This window comes from Eretmochelys imbricata, chromosome 4, assembly GCF_965152235.1.
Source record: "Eretmochelys imbricata isolate rEreImb1 chromosome 4, rEreImb1.hap1, whole genome shotgun sequence".
NCBI classification, from domain to species: domain Eukaryota; kingdom Metazoa; phylum Chordata; order Testudines; family Cheloniidae; genus Eretmochelys; species Eretmochelys imbricata.
Window position 1 is genome coordinate 144,647,644 of NC_135575.1, and position 19,094 is coordinate 144,666,737.

Below are 19,094 nucleotides of genomic sequence, written 5' to 3' on the forward strand. Positions count from 1 at the left end.
CGGGCCGCGGGGGCAGCGCTGCCTCCCCCTCGCAGACCTGGTGGGTTCACGGAGCTCAGAGCTGGGGGGCAGGAGCCCTCGTCCTGCCCCTGTCCGGGCATTAGGGCCAGGCAGGCCCGGGGAGCTAGTCCCCCCCCAGCCCCGCACGAGCCCGCAGGGAGAGGGAGGGGCAGAGCCAGCCCCGTGCCCCCCGGCCCCCGAGGCTCGGTCCCTCTGCCGCGCCCCGAGCGCCCCCGGCCGCGGAGCTCGCACCGGCCCCGGGGGCGCGGGAGCCAGGGGCTGCCCCGCCCGGCCAGACCCGCCCCCGCGGCAGGGCCCGGACGGGGGGGGATGGGGGGGAAGCCAGAAGCACGTGGCCCGCGACCCCCTGCAGGGAGCCCAGCGCCCGCCCCGGGCTCCTCCCCCTCGTGGCCCCGCCCCCTCGGCGCGTGAGCGCGGCCCCCTGCGGCTACGGACTCCGCGGAGGCGGAAATCGGAAGTGACGTCTCTGCGTTCGGGCTGTGGTGTCGTCATTTCCGGAGGTGCTTGGGCTTGTGGGATTGCAAGATGGCGGCGATCAGCGGCGTCCGGGCGGTTGCCGGGGTGAGGGCCGCGCGGGGGCCGGCAGGACGGGCCTGGGCTCCTCCCGAGGCGGGGGTCGCGGCGCCCGGGACTGGGGGCGGGACCAGGGGAGGGGGGTCAGGCTGGGGGCGGCCCGGGAGCGGTCCGAGGGCCCAGGGGAGTGAGGCCGGGATCGGCCCGAGGGCAGGGGGGTCAGGCCAGGGGCGGCCCGAGGCCCCAGGGGAGCAGCCAAGGGAGTGAGGCCGGGGGCGGCCCGAGGGCCCAGGGGAGTGAGGCCGGGGGCGGCCCGAGGGCGGGGGCCCAGGGGAGCGACCAGCGGTCGGGCCGGGGTCGGGGGCAGGGGAGTGAGGCCGTCCCGAGGGCAGGGGGGTCAGGCCGGGGGCGGCCCGAGGGCCCAGGGGAGCAGCCAAGGGAGGGAGGCCGGGGGCGGCCCGAGGGCCCAGGGGAGGGAGGCCGGGGGCGGCCCGAGGGCCCAGGGGAGGGAGGCCGGGGGCGGCCCGAGGGCCCAGGGGGGCCCAGGGGAGCGACCAGCGGACGGGGCAGGGGAGTGAGGCCGGGATCGACCCGAGGGCAGGGGGTCGGGCCCAGGGGAAGGGGCCCAGGGCTGCGGGTTTCTCATTCTCTGCCTTCTTCCCTCGTAGGCTCTCCTGCGTGCTCAGGGCTGCAGAGCCTGGAGGACCCTCAGCGCCTCCGCCGCCCCCCAGCAGACAACGAGACGTCAGGTGAGGGACCCCCCGCATGCCCCAGCTCGGAGCGGGGAGATGGTGCCTCACCAGGGCCTCCCATCCTTACCTGCTCCCCTGGGGATGCTGTGAGAGCAGGCTTCAGGGGAGACGCAGCCCCTATCTCAGGGGGACCAGGCAGGCCAGGCGCTGCTGGGAAGGGTTTCTCAGGTTCGCTGCGGCTCTGCTGCCAAGTCTCGTTCCTGGCTATTCTGTTCTTATCTCTATAGGCCCCTGTTCCATGCTCATCACCCTTGTAGCTAAGTGCCTCCCAGTCACTCACGGAGCGATGTGCTCACCTATCCCGCGTGTGGTATTTGATCTCCCGCATGCTCACACGTGGGCTCTTCCGTGGATTTGGTTTTCAGAGGGCTGAGTCTTTCTCCAGCACAGAGTCAGATGGGGAGGGTAGCAGGTAGATGGATATTTCTCTCTATTCAAGGAGCAAAGATGCAGTGACCACAACAGAAGAAATGAAGTGCTGAGGATGCATTAAAAAGCCATAAGAACTAACACGGAAAACACTGTGTGGGATAACGTGGACGCATCTGAAGAACGATGAGGCAGGGGCTGAGAGAGCCATTTGGTGGCTGCTCTGTGAAATGAAAGGGTAGCCATTGGTGACTGCATCTTGAGACTAGAGCTGTAATTGTGAAGGTCCCAGTGTTGCCAACTCATGATTGTACTGTGATTCTGATAGTATTTGGTGGTGTTCTTAAAGCCCCAGCACCTGATGTCAAATCTTAGGAGCTCTCATGGTGCAGAGAAGAACTTAAAATTGTGTACCCAAAATGCTCAAAATCCAGAAGGCAAAGAAAAGAACCCCACACTATTATTTACATGTTAAAAGACCTATTTTTTAACCCATGACTTTTTGGAGCTTTGCCCTGGATTTTTGAATTCTTTGGCCTGGCAGTATAGAGGTCCAGAGAGGATAATTACAAGTCCTGGGGTGGGGTTTACATGTGGAGAGAGATTGGAAAATCTAGGGCTGTTTAGCCTTGGAACGAAAAGATCTATAGACACTTGACTGATGGGATTTATGACTTCTTGTGGAAGTTGCCTTTTTAATTTTTTTTATTTTGTCTCATGGGTCATTGAATATTAATGACAGGTAACCTTAGAACAAATAAAAGAAATTTTTTATACAGAACATGGCTAAATAATTTATAGACACATTGGGTCACGGCCAAATACTAAGGTCAGATTTGTAAAAGGGCTGGCTAAGTTTGTAACTAAGACCAGTCTATAGAAGTTTGTGCTGAAATGGAGTAATAAAATCCTATGCTTCAGGACATCAGCTGATCACTACAGTTATTAGGAAGGGATATTTTGCCCTATATACAACAGGTGTACTAAGATTTTTCATCTTCCTTTGAAGTATCAGGTGTTGGCCGATGCAGGAGTGGATGGATTAATGGTCTCCTGTGGGTGCCCTGGTAGTCTTTGTCTCTTTCTCCATCGTGGGATGAGGAAAAGTTTATGCAAAATCTCCATCACAAGTGCTTGTTCTCTGACTCTTTAGCTTGTGATGCCTGCTGATGGACATTAACTGTAACTCTTATATATAAAGATTTCAGAGTGGTAGCTGTGTTAGTCTGTATCAGCAAAAACAACGAGGTGTATTTGTGACACCTGAGAGACTAACAGATTTATTTGGGCATAAGCTTTCGTGGTGGGTTTTAGCCCAGGAAAGCTTCTGCCCAAATAAATCTGTTAGTCTCTTAGGTGCCACAAGTCCTCCTCGTTCTTTTTGTTGTATATAAAGACACCCATTAATTTTTTATATGAGTGAACGCTATGTGGTTTAGATTAAAGGTAAAGCTGTCTCCTCGGTACAGGGAACAAATACCATGCAACCTCTGACCCTCTGTGCTCTACTTTCAAGTAGCAAGCTTTGCCCTGCGCATTGGGTCTTATTTGATTTAATCCATCAGAGAGAGTTTCATGGGGGAACTGAATGTTGCTACAGTGAGTCTTGGGTCAGTTTCTTCTGGAAGATTCCTGTGTTCTCCTGCATCAGAGGCCAGGTGTTTCCCAGAGACACTGACCACCAGAGAGGGTCTTAGCAGCTCCCATTCACCCTTTGAAAGTTGTAAGGACTCAAATCCTGGTACCAGCTCCACCAAGGGGATTGTCCCTGAGCATACCTGTGAGATCTAGAGAAGTAGGTAAAGGCATTGATGACCCCCAACATTTTGAGAATGACAATTCTCGTCTTGCTGTTTCTGGCAGTAGCGTGTGAGAGCCACCTCTGACTGGGCTTGCTCTTTCAGAAGAGGGGGGTGCAGTATTGCAGATAGGGTGTGCGCTGTCCCACTCTTGTTGAGTGATATTGTGAAGGATGGTGGCAGGAGAATTAACCCCTCTCAATTTCCTGTTCCAGACAGAGAAACCTGAAGGGGTGTTCAAGGTCACCATGCTGCCTGGAGATGGGGTTGGCCCGGAGCTCATGCATTCTGTCAAAGAGGTGTTCAAGGTAGTAGCCACTTACTCCTCATTGAGACTGTGGGGGAGATAGAGAAATGACATAATGGCAGGAGTTGTCTTGCAAGGCAGTTGGATTGTGTATGTGCTCCTGCCATATCCAGGTGGGACTGTTATCTTCCCCCTGCTCCCAGACAGTTGTGGGTGGATAAAACCATTCTGTTTCTTAAACCCTTTTCTGTAAATTAATTGAAGCGCAACTCATTTCTCTTTAGTGCTGAGGAAGGGTGCTAGACTGAGAATCCTGGAGGATGTCCCCTGTTCTCCCCAGAACAGGTTCAGCATGGGTAGCAACCATGTTAAGCTTCCCACATAGACCCCAGTGTGCACCAACCCTAACTACAAGGGCCCATTTTGAAGAGTGAGAAGACAAGTTCAGTTTCTGTGGCCCAGTCAATCCTTGTGTCTCTGATGTGACTACTGAAAAAATCTTGTACCAGCTGTGGCGGTGGTTTTGATGTGGATGTTTGCATCATCTACACCAGTTGTGTCAGGGGTTACAATGCTGCTGTTGTTCAAACTGTTTGGAACCCTCTTAACTGTGTTTTAAACATACCCCCAATCCATCCTACAGCCCTGCTCTGACCAAGGGAGTAGCGCAGTTTGGGGACAAATTTAAAACACAGTTAGACACCGGCTTTGTTACAAGACAAACCTGCTTTTAACCATGGCTGGGGCAACTGTTGTAAATGAATCTCCTGACATGGAGGTAGTTGTATAAAGTCTCGACTGCACTATCCTAAGAGACTGGACTGAGATCTGGGACCCAAGTAGTCATCAGATGGCAGAAACTTTCATTCTGAAAAATAATTTAAAATATTTCAAGATTGGACATACAAAAGGAAGTGACTTAATCCCTCGTAGTAGCTGTTAGGTTACTGATCTGCTCTCTTTGGAAAAAGATCCGACCCCAGAGCTATGGCTCAAAAAATGTAGGAGGTGGAAAAATTAATACACCAGTTACGTGCCCAGAAAAATAACCAGAGGACAACGCTGGTATTTGGTTACCATTTATTAAATACTCAAAATACATTCACTTTCTAAAAACCAGCACACCTCTCCAATTTTTTTGAATGTTAACATTTGATAGACATGCCTGGTTTGTTAAATATGCCTAATCAGAGAATTCATTCAACTTAATAAAATCACCGAAAATGACACGTCCTGAGTAGCGTCAAGATGCTCTCTCTGTAACACGGTAACACCCTGTTAGAGAGACCCATTGTTTATATTTCTGTTTAATGTTTATCTAGACCAAAGTTCAATGTTGTGGTGATTATTGTGTGTCTCTGATAGTTACATGCCTAGGATTTGTAAACTGGTTAAAACTTTCTAAACAAAGACATAGTTTAAAAAACAACAGCATTTTGTTATGAATCTGGAGCTGGATTGAATAAGTGTCCTAGAGATCAGAGGCTCTGATCCCATTCGTAATCCCTAAAACCATCCAGTCCCCTCCTCCTTCCGATACACACCATCCTCAGCCTATGCTCAGAGAGGAACCAGAGACTTGAAGGTGAAAGGCTCCATATCCTAATCTCTTGATTCACCCAGTCACCAAGCTCATTTTGGCTAATACATATAAAGTGATTTAATGAACAGCCTCTGAACTGTGACCCAGCAAAGCCCCGTCTTTACATCCGTGTCTGTATTGGGCAGGCTGCTGGCGTCCCTGTGGAGTTTGACGAGCACCACCTGAGCGAAGTGCAGAACATGGCGTCAGAGTTAAAACTGGATGAGGTTGTCGACTCTATGAAGGAGAGTAAAGTGGCCATTATAGGTATGGGATGGTGACAGCTCACTGACTGCATCTGTCAGGTGTACATGGATCTTTGCCCACTCTATGCTACGGGAATCTCCCCCAGCCTCCAAACTGCGCTTTCAGACTGCCGGGCTTTTTGTGGCTGATGATTGGAGAAGGAAACCTGGTGCCAGTTTTCCTGATTTCTATCTCCAGCTCTGTCACTGAGTTGCTCTGTGACCTGGAGAGGCTCACTTAACTTCTGTGCCTCAGTTTCTCCTCTGTAAATGAGACTGGTACTTATCATCTGACCAGCTGGGGAGTCTCAGGACCTTGCTGACCCTTGGATGGAAAGTGATTGGCATGTTTAGTAATAAAAAGGGGGTGCTGAGGGTTTGTGACACTTTGGTGCAGGTAGATGAGGTGCTTCTAGGGTCATCTTACTGCCTCCCTACACAAGGGGGTGGGGGCGGTCATACTGCTGTCGCTCGTCAAGATGGGAAGGAGCAGAACAGCTTTTAGCTTTCTCTGGTCTGACGTGTTTCATACACCAAGAATCCCAAAGCACTTTGCCCAGGGCCAGATCCGCTGTGGTAGGGCCAGATCCGTGTCCAGCAGACTCAGCAGTGGCTCATACAGTGCAGGACCACTTTATCTTACATAGCATCTTCTGTACAAACTGTAGCCCATGTTGGCTTACAGATCTAATACAAGGATACTGCAGCTTGGAATGTTAGAACCTGCTGCTGGCTGAGGGAGTGTCGGGCAGGACACTGGAGTTGTGCCAGACTCTTCAAAACGTGCCTGGGGATTTCAGTCGTCTTCCCAGAAGTTGCCGTAGCTGGGTAGTAGTTTTAGTAGTCTGGGTAGTCTTGTCTCCTCCAGCCAGTGCTCCTCGTAGCATGTCGTCCTAGATTTTAAGGCCTATGGGCCCATTATGATGATTTAGGCTGACTCATTCATGATGCAGGGCAAAGTCCTTCACTCAGTGATTCTTACATAGAGCACCTTACACAAACCTTTTAGAAGGAGAGCCAATCTCTATGTAAAGACTTCAAGTGATGGAAGATTTACCAAGTCTGTTGGTGAGCTGTTCCAAAGGGTAATTACTCTGACTGCTAAAAAATTGCATCCTATTTCTAGCTTGAATTTGTTTAGTCCAGCTTCCAGGCATTAGATCTTGTTCTACCTTTGTTTGCTAGATAAAGAGCCCCCTAGTATCTGATGTCTTCTCCATGTATAAGTACTTATAGAAGGAGATCAGTTTGCCTCTTAATCTTGTCTTCAGTAAGTCAAATAGATTGAGCTTCTAAATATCCTGTGGAACAGATCTTTGCCAGAGGATGTTGTGAAGGCCAAGATCATAACAGGGTTCAAAAAAGAACTAGATAAATTCATGGAGGATAGGTCCATCAATGGCAATTAGCCAGGCTGGGCAGGGATGGTGTCCCTAGCCTCGGTTTGCCAGAAGCTGGAAATGAGTGACAGGGGATGAATCACTTGATGATTCCCTGTTCTGTTCATTCCCTCTGGGGCACCTGGCATTGGCCACTGTCGGAAGTCAGGATCCTGGGCTAGATGGACCTTTGGTCTGACCCAGTGTGGCCGTTCTTATGTTATCCTGATTGGGCATAAATTCAGATTCTGCTGTGAGACTGGATCACATAATATGTGGCCCAGAGGTACCAAGGGGCTGGACCCTAGTGAGCTCTCAGATGTTGTGCAGCACTGTAAACTCCTTATGCAAGGGTAAAAACAAAACCCCCTTTCATCCTCCCCGTCCCATGCTGTGGGGTTCTGAGGGTTTATAGTAGCTGGTAGTTGATTTTGTACATGTGCTTTCTTACCAGTTCTGCTGACATTTCTGTCATTACAGGAAAGATCCACACTCCCATGGAATATAAAGGAGAGCTGGCCTCCTATGACATGAGGCTCAGGTATGTTTCTGTCCTGCATGTTCAAAGGCCCTGCACGTCAACAAAAGTCGGTAAAAATCTCCTACTGCAAATGAGCTATTCAGGGTGTTCCAGACACCTCGTTTATGAATGGCATTTAGGCACCAGGTCCAGGGCAGGAGTGAAGTTCATGGGTTATCAGAGCACAAAAAGGCATCTGCAAAATCTTCACTGGCCAGACATTTTATTGTTTTTCTTACTCATGATCCGTTGACTCTATTTCTTGCTGTGACTTGGAGATCCTCCAGGAACAGTCGGTAGGTGGGGTTTGGGGTGGCAGTTTATGGACACATCCCACAGAGGCCAAAGAGGCCTCACTGGAGGAGGGAAATGGGATTAGCAAGTGGCCAGCAATGGGGGCTAGGCTCGTACAGAAGAGTCTCTCTTTAAAATTCTGATCAAGATGGGTCTGTACCATCACACGGGATTTATTACTGTCCTGGAGGTGGGAAGCACTCTCCTGATCCTGATGTTCCTCTCACAGGCGCAAGTTAGACCTGTTTGCCAACGTTGTCCATGTGAATAGTTTACCTGGCTATAAAACACGACACAACAACTTGGATCTTGTGATCATCCGGGAGCAGACGGAGGGGGAGTACAGCTCTCTGGAACATGAGGTAGGGAAGGCTCTGTCCTGCACCCCATCCCTTTCTGTGCCATACGGGGAAGCCAGTTCCAGGCCTTGTATCTGGTACTTCCCTGATGGCACTGCATTAGACCTTGGAGAGTTTCGCTGCCCTTCTCACCTCATCCTCGCAGAGTTTGGCTCAGACGCTTCTTGAGTGGTGGTGCTAGGAGTGTGGGGATGCGGGGAAGAGCCTTCCTGTGTGATGTGGGTATTTGGAGGGACAGGCAGAAGAGGAGATGATGCTTGTAACTAGACTGTGTGACAGCCAAGGGGGTGAAGGGGGGCTTGAACTATCTACAAGTACTGGAAGCGTGTAAAGCCCAAGAAGGAAGCGGGATCAGTGTGGAGTCAAGAGCTGTAACCAGGAGTGGTGGCATGACTCCAGGCAAAGGAAAAAGGCCAGGGGCTGAGAGAAGCTTCCTGCCAGCGTTTGGCTGGAGAATGGTCTCCCAAGGAGAAGTGGTGCTTTGGGGGACATACTAGCCTGGTCAGAGCCTGGAGACAAGGCTCCCTGGGCCGATTCCACAGTGACACCTGAAGAAATGGGCTGTCTTGAGTTCCTCAGGGGCTTCTCCCTGTAGCATCACGTGTTTGCTTGAAGGGATGCACTACGTCTCTTCCTCTCCTTTCCCCAAAGGATCCGATGGGGAGTTAAACTCCGCTTCCCTTGGAGCCTGAGCCCGGTGTCAGTCGGGGGTGATAGCTGCCAGCGGGCAGGGCTGAGTGGGATCTCCTCGTTGGGTGTGCGCTGCCGGCTGGGGCAGAGCACAGGGTTGTGTGCCGGCTGGGGCAGCCCAGCCAGAGCCGCTAACGTGTGTCCGTCAATGTTCAGAGCGTGAAGGGAGTCATTGAGTGCCTGAAGATCATCACCCGGGACAAGTCGCAGCGCATCGCCAAATTTGCCTTTGACTACGCCACCAAGAAAGGGCGTTCAAAGGTCACAGCAGTGCACAAAGCCAACATCATGTGAGTGCGATGAGATGGTTCGGATAGCACGGGGACCAAAGTGGGGTGTCTAGCAGTTCTGGGATATGCAGCAGCTGCCACCAGCGCCCTGGGTGTAGGTCTTCGAAGTCCCCTCTGTCTGGAAGAGCCTTTCAGTGCAACTCAGAGTTGAGTGATGTTGACGCTTCCTTGGCGTTAGTGCCCTTCCTCTGCACGTGCTTAAAACACCAGCATGGGTGTAACAAAGCCCAGCAGTGTGAGACAGTCAGGCCTGGCTGTGTGTCTGCAGGGTATTGATGGGGAGGGTGAGAAGCTTGTTCACTTGCTGGGTGAAATTCTGGCCTCATTGAATTCAGTGGCAGAACTCCCACTGACTTCCGTGGGGCCAGGATTTCACCTCTGTCTATCATATGCACACCTACGTCAGTGGGGTGCAGCGGGACCTGCCCGTCTCTGAGCTATTCTGGGTTCAGTTCACAGACAGCATTTTGAAAGGAACTCTCAGAAAGCTTGTTGGGTGGCTGAGTCCATCGTCAGGCCCCTGCTCTCCCTGCAGGGGATGCTGGGGCAGCCTGGAGTCACTGTTAAAATGAATGTCTGTTGCTCTCTTTCCTCAGGAAGTTGGGAGATGGGCTCTTCCTCCAGTGCTGTGAAGAGGTGGCAGAATTGTATCCCAAGATCAAATTCGACACCATGATAATTGACAATTGCTGTATGCAGGTGAGAATGGCTTGCAGTCCTGTGCCCTAGTGCATCCATGCTGCACCCTCTGGTGCTGATAATCTGCTTGAGCAAAGCAGGTAAAGAGCCTGGCATGGTAGGCAGCCAGGTCAGGTGCCCTTGGAATGCTGTCCGTGACATGCTTTGTGAAGGATGCAGTGTTAACTGGGCTGTCACGTCGCTTTGTATCATGGCCTGTGTAGTGCACATGGACACATAGCGCCTTCCTTTCAGGGCTGCACAGTTGAGGATGACAGGAGCTGTAGGTGCCCAGCACCTCTGGTAATCAGCTCCTTGGTAATAATTCCAGATAATTCTGTCTTGCAGAATTGTGCTTGCCTGCAGGAGTGATTCTGACATGAGTAAATTCTCTGTTTCACCATCAGTCCCCCCTGGAAAGCTTGGCGATACCCAGGGTTTCCAGGCTGATACTTCTCAATAACAATTTTGCCAGGTTTCTCTGATTTTCTTTCTGAGAGCGCGTAGGATCTCAGCCCTGTCGGTGGGATGTATGGCTGGGTGGCTTTATTTCAGTAATGTTTCCAACGCCTGTTGATCCTTGGCTGCTGGGGCTCCGGGAGCAGCCACCCATCTTGTTTCTATCCTGGGGACTCTTGAGGCAGCTACGTTGTCATCTCAGGACTCCTCTCAGCCCGGTGTTGCTGCCGAACCTGGGTGCGTCCCAAGAAGATCGTTCGCCTATTAATACCCAGGCGCTAATCTGTGAATGTCATTGCTTGGGCCCCTTGTTGGCCAGTCTACGGCATGGTGAGATGTGGCCCTTTGGGTGACCCAGGCACACTAGTGCTGATGGGAAGTGCTGCAGAGTACATTAGACCGTGCTGATCTGTAGCAGGGGAGGGAATGGTGTGGAGGGTCTCATGCACGTCTGCTTCTGTTCTCCTCTGCGCAGCTGGTGCAGGACCCCCACCAGTTCGATGTCCTGGTCATGCCAAACCTGTATGGAAACATCATTGATAACCTGGCTGCTGGCTTGGTGGGAGGCGCCGGCGTGGTTCCCGGGGAAAGTTACAGTGCCGAGTACGCGGTGTTTGAGATGGTAAGTGACCCAGTTGAGCCACGGCTTCTGTGTTCCACTTGAGTGACTTCCCTTGCTCATCCCCTCTCTGTCACACAGCTGCTTGTTCCCTAGCTTCTGTCGTCTTTCCTGTCTCCTGCCACGGGGCCAGTGGATCCAGAGAGCCCCTCCCAGGATGGGGCTGGACACCCCCCCACAACCCCCGTGGCAGCAGTGTAGAACACGGTCTGATTGTGGTTCTCTTCACACAGGGTGCCCGCCATCCATTTGCCCAGGCCGTGGGCAGAAACATTGCCAATCCAACTGCCATGCTGCTCTCCGCTGCCAACATGCTGCGGCATCTTAAGTAGGTGCTCGTTCTCGGACGTGTGCACATGCTGCATTACGTGTGGGCGGGGGGCAGGGCATGCCAGCCTCTCGGGTGGGCAAGCCAGAGGATGGGTGTGAATTCCATTGGCATACACAGGGCTGGAGCTGAAATGTTTGTTCTTTTTGCTAGCTTGGAACATCACTCCAATATGATCTCCGATGCGGTGAAGAGGGTGATTAAAGTTGGTAAAGTGAGTACCTGGCAGCTCTGAGCCCTTTCACTGCTGCTTACCTCTTGCCTGTCCTGGTCCAGAGCTCCTGGAGTATCTGCTTCCTTTCTGGAGCCTGTTGGCTGGGACTTCTCTCTGGCTCCTGTCCCCGAGAGGGGGAAGCAGCGCAGTGTTTGCCACTGGGTAAGACTAGGGGAATTCCTTAGCCCGGGGCTGGCCTTGCGTAGCGTGGGGACTTACTGCACCATAACAGACTGATTCTCAGGCCTTGTTGCACTCATGTCTGCATCATTCTTACCTGTACCCGACCGATTTCCTGTTGTGACGGCTGTGGAAATGTTTGGGCCCCTTCCCAGGGAGTTCTTGGTAGAGTTCACTTTCCCAGGGGAAATCAGATCCCCCAGGCAGAGGTCACTGTCTTGCCATCTCCATGGCCACATTATCAAAGCTTCCACTGAGCCAGGCCGGCCAACTAGTTTGAGCTGTCCATGTTCGTAGAACGGGACGCAGTTTGTAGATGTTGCTGTGTTTAGTGTCTCGCTCCCTGCTTGTCTGCAGAGCTGAGGCTGCTACTCCCTGCTGGCTGTGGGGGGCTTGGCGCGCTTTAGTGTCTATTCTTCCAGTTTGCAGCAGGGCTGTGGGGGGAACTCGAGGGGGGGGGCGGGGTTCAGAAAGGGGTTCAGGAGCTGGGGGAAGCTGCTTTGCTGTCACCATGTTTCCTGTCCCATCTTGTGTTCGTTTCCCTGGGTTTACATCCACATTTCTCCCTTTTTGTTTCTCCCCGTCCCTGTGTTGGATTTTTAGGTTCGGACGCGGGACATGGGCGGTTACTCCACCACCTCGGACTTCATCAAGTCTGTGATTGACAACCTGCACCCACACTATGGTGTCTAGGTCCCCACCTGTGTGTGGGAGTTCCTTGGACTTCACTCTGTCTCCAGCACCCATTTCTAGTGTACAAACTGAATGGACCTTTCTCGTCCTGCTCCCACCCCTAGGAAAGAACCTGTATCATGTCACACACACACCCACCCACCCCTTGGGCTGCTGGAGCCAGCCCGCCTGAAACCACAACCCAAAGGGGGAAGGGACTCACCTCTCCCCCAGCCCAGTTATCTGTTACCAACCTCAATCGTGGTCACATGGTCATCAGAAAGAGGCGCGGTCTGAGTGTGGGATTGGGAGCCTGGGGTCTAATCCTGGCTCTCCCACTGGTTCATTGTGTGGCCTGGGGCGAGCCAGTTCACCTGTCTCAGCTTCCCTCTCTGTGCAGTAGGGATCGTGCTGACCTCCCTACGTTGCACGGGAGTTCAGGGTCAGCTAGTTCACACTTGTACCGTGCTTTGAGGCTGAGAAAGGACTAAGCCTAAATATTCGACTGCTGCTCCAGCTAAGGCCTGCCTGCATTGTGGCTGATCGGGGCTGTCACATCCACATGGTCTTGTCTAGTCCCTGATTGCTGCTGCAGCAGCATCTGCGTATTCCAGAGGGGCTTAGCCGTAGCTTGGGACCATCCAGGGTGGAGACCCCTGTCCACAAAGTGACAAAAGAAGTCTAGTATTGGCTTGGAGTGAAGTAGAATTTCATCCCTGTTAATCTGAACAGATGGAAAGTAGGAAATTTCAGTCTCTCCTATTGTGTGTGTGTAAGAGGGGGGCAGGGGGATAACTCCCTATGTCATCCTCCTAACTTCCGCAATCTTCTCTTGGGAGGGGGATGGAGGATGCTGTTCCCACTCCGTTAGCATTAAAATTCAACGCTGACCTCGGAAAGAAGTGTTAGCCACTGAGCAGAGCTAGAGGGCAGGAGGCCTAGCACGCTCCTCCCAGATCAGAATGTCACCACACAGGTAGGATGGCACTCCAGGACATGTTGATCTTTGCAGCTGATGCAGACCATCCTTGGGGCCCATCTGTACCTCCAGGCTGCTTTCCTCCTTAAGTCCTGCCCACCAGCCTCCCTGATGAAACTCAGGCCCTTCTCTCAGGCTGGGTGCCGGGCTGGGCTCTAGGCTGGTTCGCACGCCCGTCTGGTGCGCTACAGAGCAGAGTGCAGTCCTGATTACTGTAGCATTGTCCTGCCTGTCGCGCACCCTGCCCCCCATCGTTGTTCACTGCAACTCAGTCTGTGCTGGGCAGACTGTCCCCGTGCATTCGCACGAGGCTAAGCAGTGGGTCACACCTGGGAGAGGCAGGGGGGTTATGAAGGGTGCGGGGTTCTACAGTGACTTGTAGCATTCCCTGAGAGAGCAGAACAGCTGCTCTAGCCAGGCCTGTCTAAGGCAGAAGAGGCCAGGCCCTGCATAGCTGTGTGCACGTCAGAAGGGAGGTGCTTCCTGGGCTGCACGTGTAAAATGTGGCGTGAATGATGCGCTTGCTGCTTTGCCTGCATGGTGTGCACTGGTGTCATTGACATGCTGGCTGCCAGCATCTCCCTGCACAGGCAGTCGGGCTCAGAAACACGTACACCCACAAGTGCGTGAGGACCAGTGGGAGCTTCTGAAATGCTGGTCCTATCAGTGAAGTCCTGACTCTGGCTCTGAAGGGTTAAGGAGACCAAGACCTTTTCGGTGGTAGAATTCCAGGTGGGCCGGGGTGGGGTCTGGCCTAAAGGACCCAAACAGCAAGGCTGCAGGTAGCTTGCAGGTGATGGATTAGGAAAGCGGGTCTGGGCCAGGTATGCACCTCCAGGCTCTCAGGCCCCTATCGCAGTGCTGGGCCATTGCCGTGTGGGCTGGGAGCACTCCTCAGGAAATGCAGAATGTATTTATTAGGCTTTGTACTAACGCTCATGAATAAATTGTCAAACTCTCCCCTCCCTCCCTGCCTCTTCTCAGGCGCTGCGTGTCTCCAGGAGTCCCAGTTCCAGCCCTGCCCTAGCATTGCATGTGGTCTCTCCCCAGCAAATGTGGGTCTCTCTGGCAGGAGGCACCCTTGGCCCTGCCCTGGTAGGCCAGCTCCAGAGGGGGAACCTGGCTGCGCTGAGCCCTGAGCCGGGCAAGGGAGGGAGTCAGCCCCAGAAGGAGGGGCATGCCACAAGCCTGCTTTTTCCCTGGTAGCTGGAGCAGTGGAGGCTAAAGCTCTGCCTCGGAGCCAGCCCAAGGTGGAGCATGCCTGGGGCTCTGCAGGGATCACAGGCCAGTCATTCAGGGCCAATCCCTAATACCTCTGCTAGCAGGGAGTGATTCCTTCCGAGAGCCTGGGGGAGGCCAGGCTTTGGGCGCAGGAGAGCTCCGTCCCTGGAGTTCTCTGCCTGCTGTTCAGTGTGTGTGCGGGTGTAGGACATGCACCTAGGACCCAGCTCACAGACCAGGACCCCAGGGTGCCTGGTGCTGTACACAGAACATCTAAGACCAGGTAGGTGGGGAATACAAGGAACCCAGGCGATAGTATTGATAGGCAGGCAGGGGTATCAGCGCCCCGGCAGGCTAACCCATGTCACGGGATTTCTTTTGTTGGTGTCCAGTTGAAGGAGAGACTTGGAGGAGGAGAAGGAGATTACGGGGAACCTTCTAAGGGTGAAGGCAGCAGAAGAGAAAACAGGCCAGGGTGCCTTTGAGAATGTAGCCCTGTGTGATGGAGGCTGAGATCATGGGCTGCCTTGTGGCAGGAGCTGTGCTGAGAAGTCGGGTGGGGACAGGCGGTGAAGGGCCTTGATGTGCCGGAGGAGCCAGCAGAGGGCTGGGAAGAGGGGTGTATGCCAGGCTAGGAAAATGAGACCCAGTAGCACTCAGCCTGGGTTGAGGTGGGGCAAGAGGGCATGCCAGTGAGCCAAGGGTGGAAAGGGGAGAGGAAGGGTGGACAGCAGATAGCAGCAGCAGTGAGGAGAGAAGCCCAGCACCCTCACCACTGTCTGCCCCAGGTCAAGGAGCGTGAGGCCAGCTGCAGAGGCTGCATCAGCCAGAGGGACCCAGGTGTCCTGGGGGCCAGGCCTGCTCGCAGCAGGAGCCTGGTGTCTCTGTCTGCTGCCGACGCTGCAGCTTTGTGCGGGTGGGGGGGCAAGATGAACCTGTGCAGACACTGTGGGGTCCGAACTACTGTCAGTCAAAGCAGGGGGCGTCAGCTGCGCAGGCCACTAGCTGCTGGGGTCCGCTCCGTTCTCGCCGATCCTTTACTTAGCCTGATGAAGGTGGAGGTCAGCCTGCCAAGCCCCTGCACTTCCCCTACTAGAGAGCTGGGGCAGTGCAGACAGGGCAGCAGTGTGGGGAATTGCTGAGGAGCTGGAACTGATCTTGCTCCAGGTTGAAAGTGTTCGTACCAGCCCCTCTTGCAGGTTCTCGGGGGGCAGCTCAACCACCAAGCTGGTGCCCATAGATGGGGTGAGGTAGCATAAGAGTGAGTGAGCAGAGACTGGCACACCCCTAGGCCTGCTGGCACACCCCTAGGCCTGCCGGCACACCGTCCCAGGGCCAGTGGGTTTCCGTCCCGGCTGGTTTCCAGTCTCCAGCAATGAGGCTTGTGTCTCTTCTTGTGCCCACGGGCAGGAAGAGTTACTCCTAGTGCTCAGCCTCACCTGTCCCCTTCATCCAGTCCCAGTCTTCTCCGGTGGGGGTACGTCACCTCCCTGCCCCTGAGCGTGGGGTCCCCTTCCCAGGTCAGTGGGCACCCAGGCCTGGTGCGGTCGGTATGACTCCATTGCTCAGGGGCGTGTGAAATCCACGCTCTCTGCTCGAGGCAGTTACACTGACTTAAGCCAGGGTGTAGCCAGCACTCGCTCGCCAGCAGAAGTCACCCATCTGCCTAGTGACTGCCTGGCAGGGAGGGGCTGTACCGAGGCTGCTGGGAGAGCCCCTCCCGCAGGCCTAGGTCGGCTGCAGCGGTGCAGTGTAGACAAGGTGTAAGCAAAGCTGGCTCTAGATCTTGGATTTCTCTAGCTAGCGTCTCCCAGTCTCTCCCTGCGCTCCCCTGCCCTGGAGCAAGGAATGACCATGTCCTTGCTCTCTGCCATGGCACTTGGCAGATGCAGCCCACAAGTACGTCACATTTCTTTGCTCCTGTTTCTAGAGCGCCCGAGTCTCTGTTCCCTGAGAGTGGGGTGGGGTTTAAATGCCTGATGGCAGGGCGGGGCAAGGGATAGAAGCTGAGAATTGGCGTGCGATGGGAATGGAGGAGAGATGGTGTCTGCTGGGGGCAGGGCAGAACACCGGGCAGGGATTAGCATGGCAACCGGCAAGCAGGTCAACGCCAAACTGAACACTTGCCTGGGGGGAGCCTGGTTTCCATAGCGTGTGGAGGAGTCAGAGGCGCTGGGTTTACCTGCACAGGTCCAGCTTAATCATGTTTCTCTGCTTGTTTCTATTCACTCTTGGGCTGCTGGGCTCATGGCTGTCCTCACAGGTGTTTGCAGGTCCTGCCCATTTAGTCTCCTCAGAGTGTCAGAAATAGGTTGCGTTCTTCCCCTGCGAGCAGTGTCCTACAGCAGCAGCGAGCCAGACTCTGACACTGAGCCTTCATGCTGCACTGGCCCTTTCCCCTCCTCAATAGGGCTCTTTATTATCACCCTAAGCTGTCTGGCAGGGTGCAGTAGTGGCTCCTCCCTGGTGGCTTAGCCTTAGCCCAGCCCTACGCCGCTGGGAATGGTTCTGGAGCTGGGCAGGACGCTGACAGGCTAACGGGCTATTTCTAAACTGATCCAGGAACAGCTGGGAGCTGCAGCTGTCTCCTAGCAGCCACTAGTGTGGGGGAAAGACTTTGGAGCTAGCTGGGGCCCTTTGGTGCCTTTCAGCCTGGCACTCGGCATTTCCTGTTTGGAAAGGCCTGGCCCCAGGGCAGGGCTCACTGCAGAGGCGCACGGTGCAGAATGCCCAGAGGGCTCCTGCAGCGAACCTGTCTGTGCCATGCTAACAGGCCCCACCCCTCTCTTTGCAGGTGCGCACCGCAGACATGGGCGGATACGCCACGTCCATTGACTTCACCCAGGCTGTGATAGCAGCCCTGGCTGACTAGGCCCGGCAGAGGCTGCTGTTCCTCCTGTGCTCCTGCTTGCGAATCCTCACTGCTTTGACACCAGCTGCCTGGTAATTTATTGCCTTCAAGAGGGAGCGTCCCCACGCACAGGCCTGTCTCTGTTGTGCACAATAAAGCAGCCTCCTGGCCACATCTCTCGCAGTGGGTTTCTGCCAGGAGGGGGCACCGTTTGATCTCAGCTGTGGTCCTCCCTGCACCTAACCTGTGGTGGAGCCGGAGCAGATACTAGCTGCCAGATGTGGGGAGATAGAGGGGGCTGTATGCACAGCCCTGTGCCCCTGGGGGGGAGGGGCTTATAACCAGTACACCCCCCACTTCCTGCTTTGGCAGAGGCCCAGCTGGGTGGGGGCATAGAGAGGACATCACCCCCCAGGCTGCTCATTGTAAAAGGGTCACTCCAGTAGTGCCAGGGGTGGAGGGGGAGTGCCACCCTGGCCTACACCTGCCCCCCAGCTTGAGGAAAGCATTCTGCCCCTGCAGGGTCCCCTCTTGCAGCAGGAGGGAGAGTCAGCCCCCTCCCTGCTCTCACCCAACCCAGGGCTGTTGCCTTGCCCTTCAGCCAACTGGGCATAGAATCATAGAATATCAGGGTTGGAAGGGACCTCAGGAGGTCATCTAGTGCAACCCCCAACTAAATCCCTGGGGGGAGTAGAGCTCAGGCAGCTGGCCAGGGGCTCTCAGCAGCACTGCTTGTAAGAGCTGCTCTGCATTTTGTCAAAGCCCCACCAGGCCTGGCTCAAAGCTACAGATAGAAATAAGCATGATGTGTGTGGCCCCAGAGCCTCAAGTGCTGTCTGATCTCCCCCCACAAAACACACCCCTTCATCCCTCTTTAAGGGGCAGTGACCTGAAGAGCAGCAGTTACACAGTTAGCTCTGATCACACAGGCCCAAGCCGGGGCCAGATTCAGATGGGAAACTACCAGGCACGACAACGGCTATAACACTCTCAATGCCTGTTGGCAGGTAAGGCTAAAAGGGCCCCTGAGCTCAGCCACTCTGGCCTCCTGTTTTCACACCATTAAATGGTACTTGGCTACCCTGCTACTGAACCCAGCTGTTTTAGTTTGGCTCAGATTGGTTCTCAGGTGACTAGACTGTTCTGGGGGACAGGCAGAGACTGAGGTGCAACCCAGGATAGAGACCCCAGCAATTGCAGGGGATAAAGGTGTTTGAAAACATGGCCATCCCCATAGGATTTGTCTGTAACACAGTAACTGTTGGATGCCACTTCTGATCAATTCCACCATTTCAGGGGGTGTTCTAGGCAGCCATGGCTAGAACCCAGATGTTGGGGAAAAAAAACAGGAAGCCCCTGCCTGTTCATTAGCACATCTCCAACTCAAAGCCACCTTGAAATTGTCTACACCTCAAACTGGGTGCAAGAGCCATTAACACCTGCTCATCCTCCCTGCTAGGGAGAAAGCAGGCCTAGTCTTCTGCCCTCCTGGCCTGGGGGGGATGGGGGGGGAGCATCCCTGGGGCCACAGGGAGGAGAATTGAAGAGTTAAGCCAAGGGACCTGTCTCTGCTGTTAACTCAAACATGGGCAAAACCAAACTAATCAGTTTCAGCTTCTGGTCGTCTTTGAATCCCTCCCCGCAATCCTAGGGAGGTTTTATCCTCCCCCCCTTGCTTGGGTTTTAGGACCAGGGTTGTAAGGCCCCCTTGTGTAATCTAGCACAGGGAGGCAGCAAGCCAGGACTACAAGAATTGACCAGTCAGCCCCAGAAGAGAACACAAGGGTTGCGTAGACGCGTGCACGCCATTGCTGGGGTGCACGACCAGGCCTC

The 19,094-nt window shown here is 54.2% G+C and overlaps 1 protein-coding gene across 2 annotated transcripts; it reads left to right on the top strand.

Moving 5' to 3' along the window:
* The first annotated feature begins 537 nt into the window (after positions 1–537).
* On the top strand, positions 538–17,435 carry IDH3B (isocitrate dehydrogenase (NAD(+)) 3 non-catalytic subunit beta). Of its 2 annotated transcripts, none has more exons than XM_077816100.1 (12): positions 538–582; positions 1,203–1,283; positions 3,670–3,762; positions 5,430–5,550; positions 7,388–7,448; positions 7,951–8,083; positions 8,927–9,060; positions 9,657–9,759; positions 10,673–10,819; positions 11,050–11,144; positions 11,298–11,358; positions 17,205–17,435. In XM_077816100.1, exons 1-12 carry the CDS (start codon positions 547–549, stop codon positions 17,280–17,282), a joined length of 1,143 nt encoding a protein of 380 aa, XP_077672226.1. In that variant the 5' UTR covers positions 538–546; the 3' UTR covers positions 17,283–17,435. The 2 variants fall into 2 exon arrangements, with proteins under 2 accessions (XP_077672226.1, XP_077672225.1); XM_077816099.1 differs by lacking the exon at positions 17,205–17,435 and adding an exon at positions 12,142–14,149.
* Positions 17,436–19,094: the final 1,659 nt, after the last annotated feature.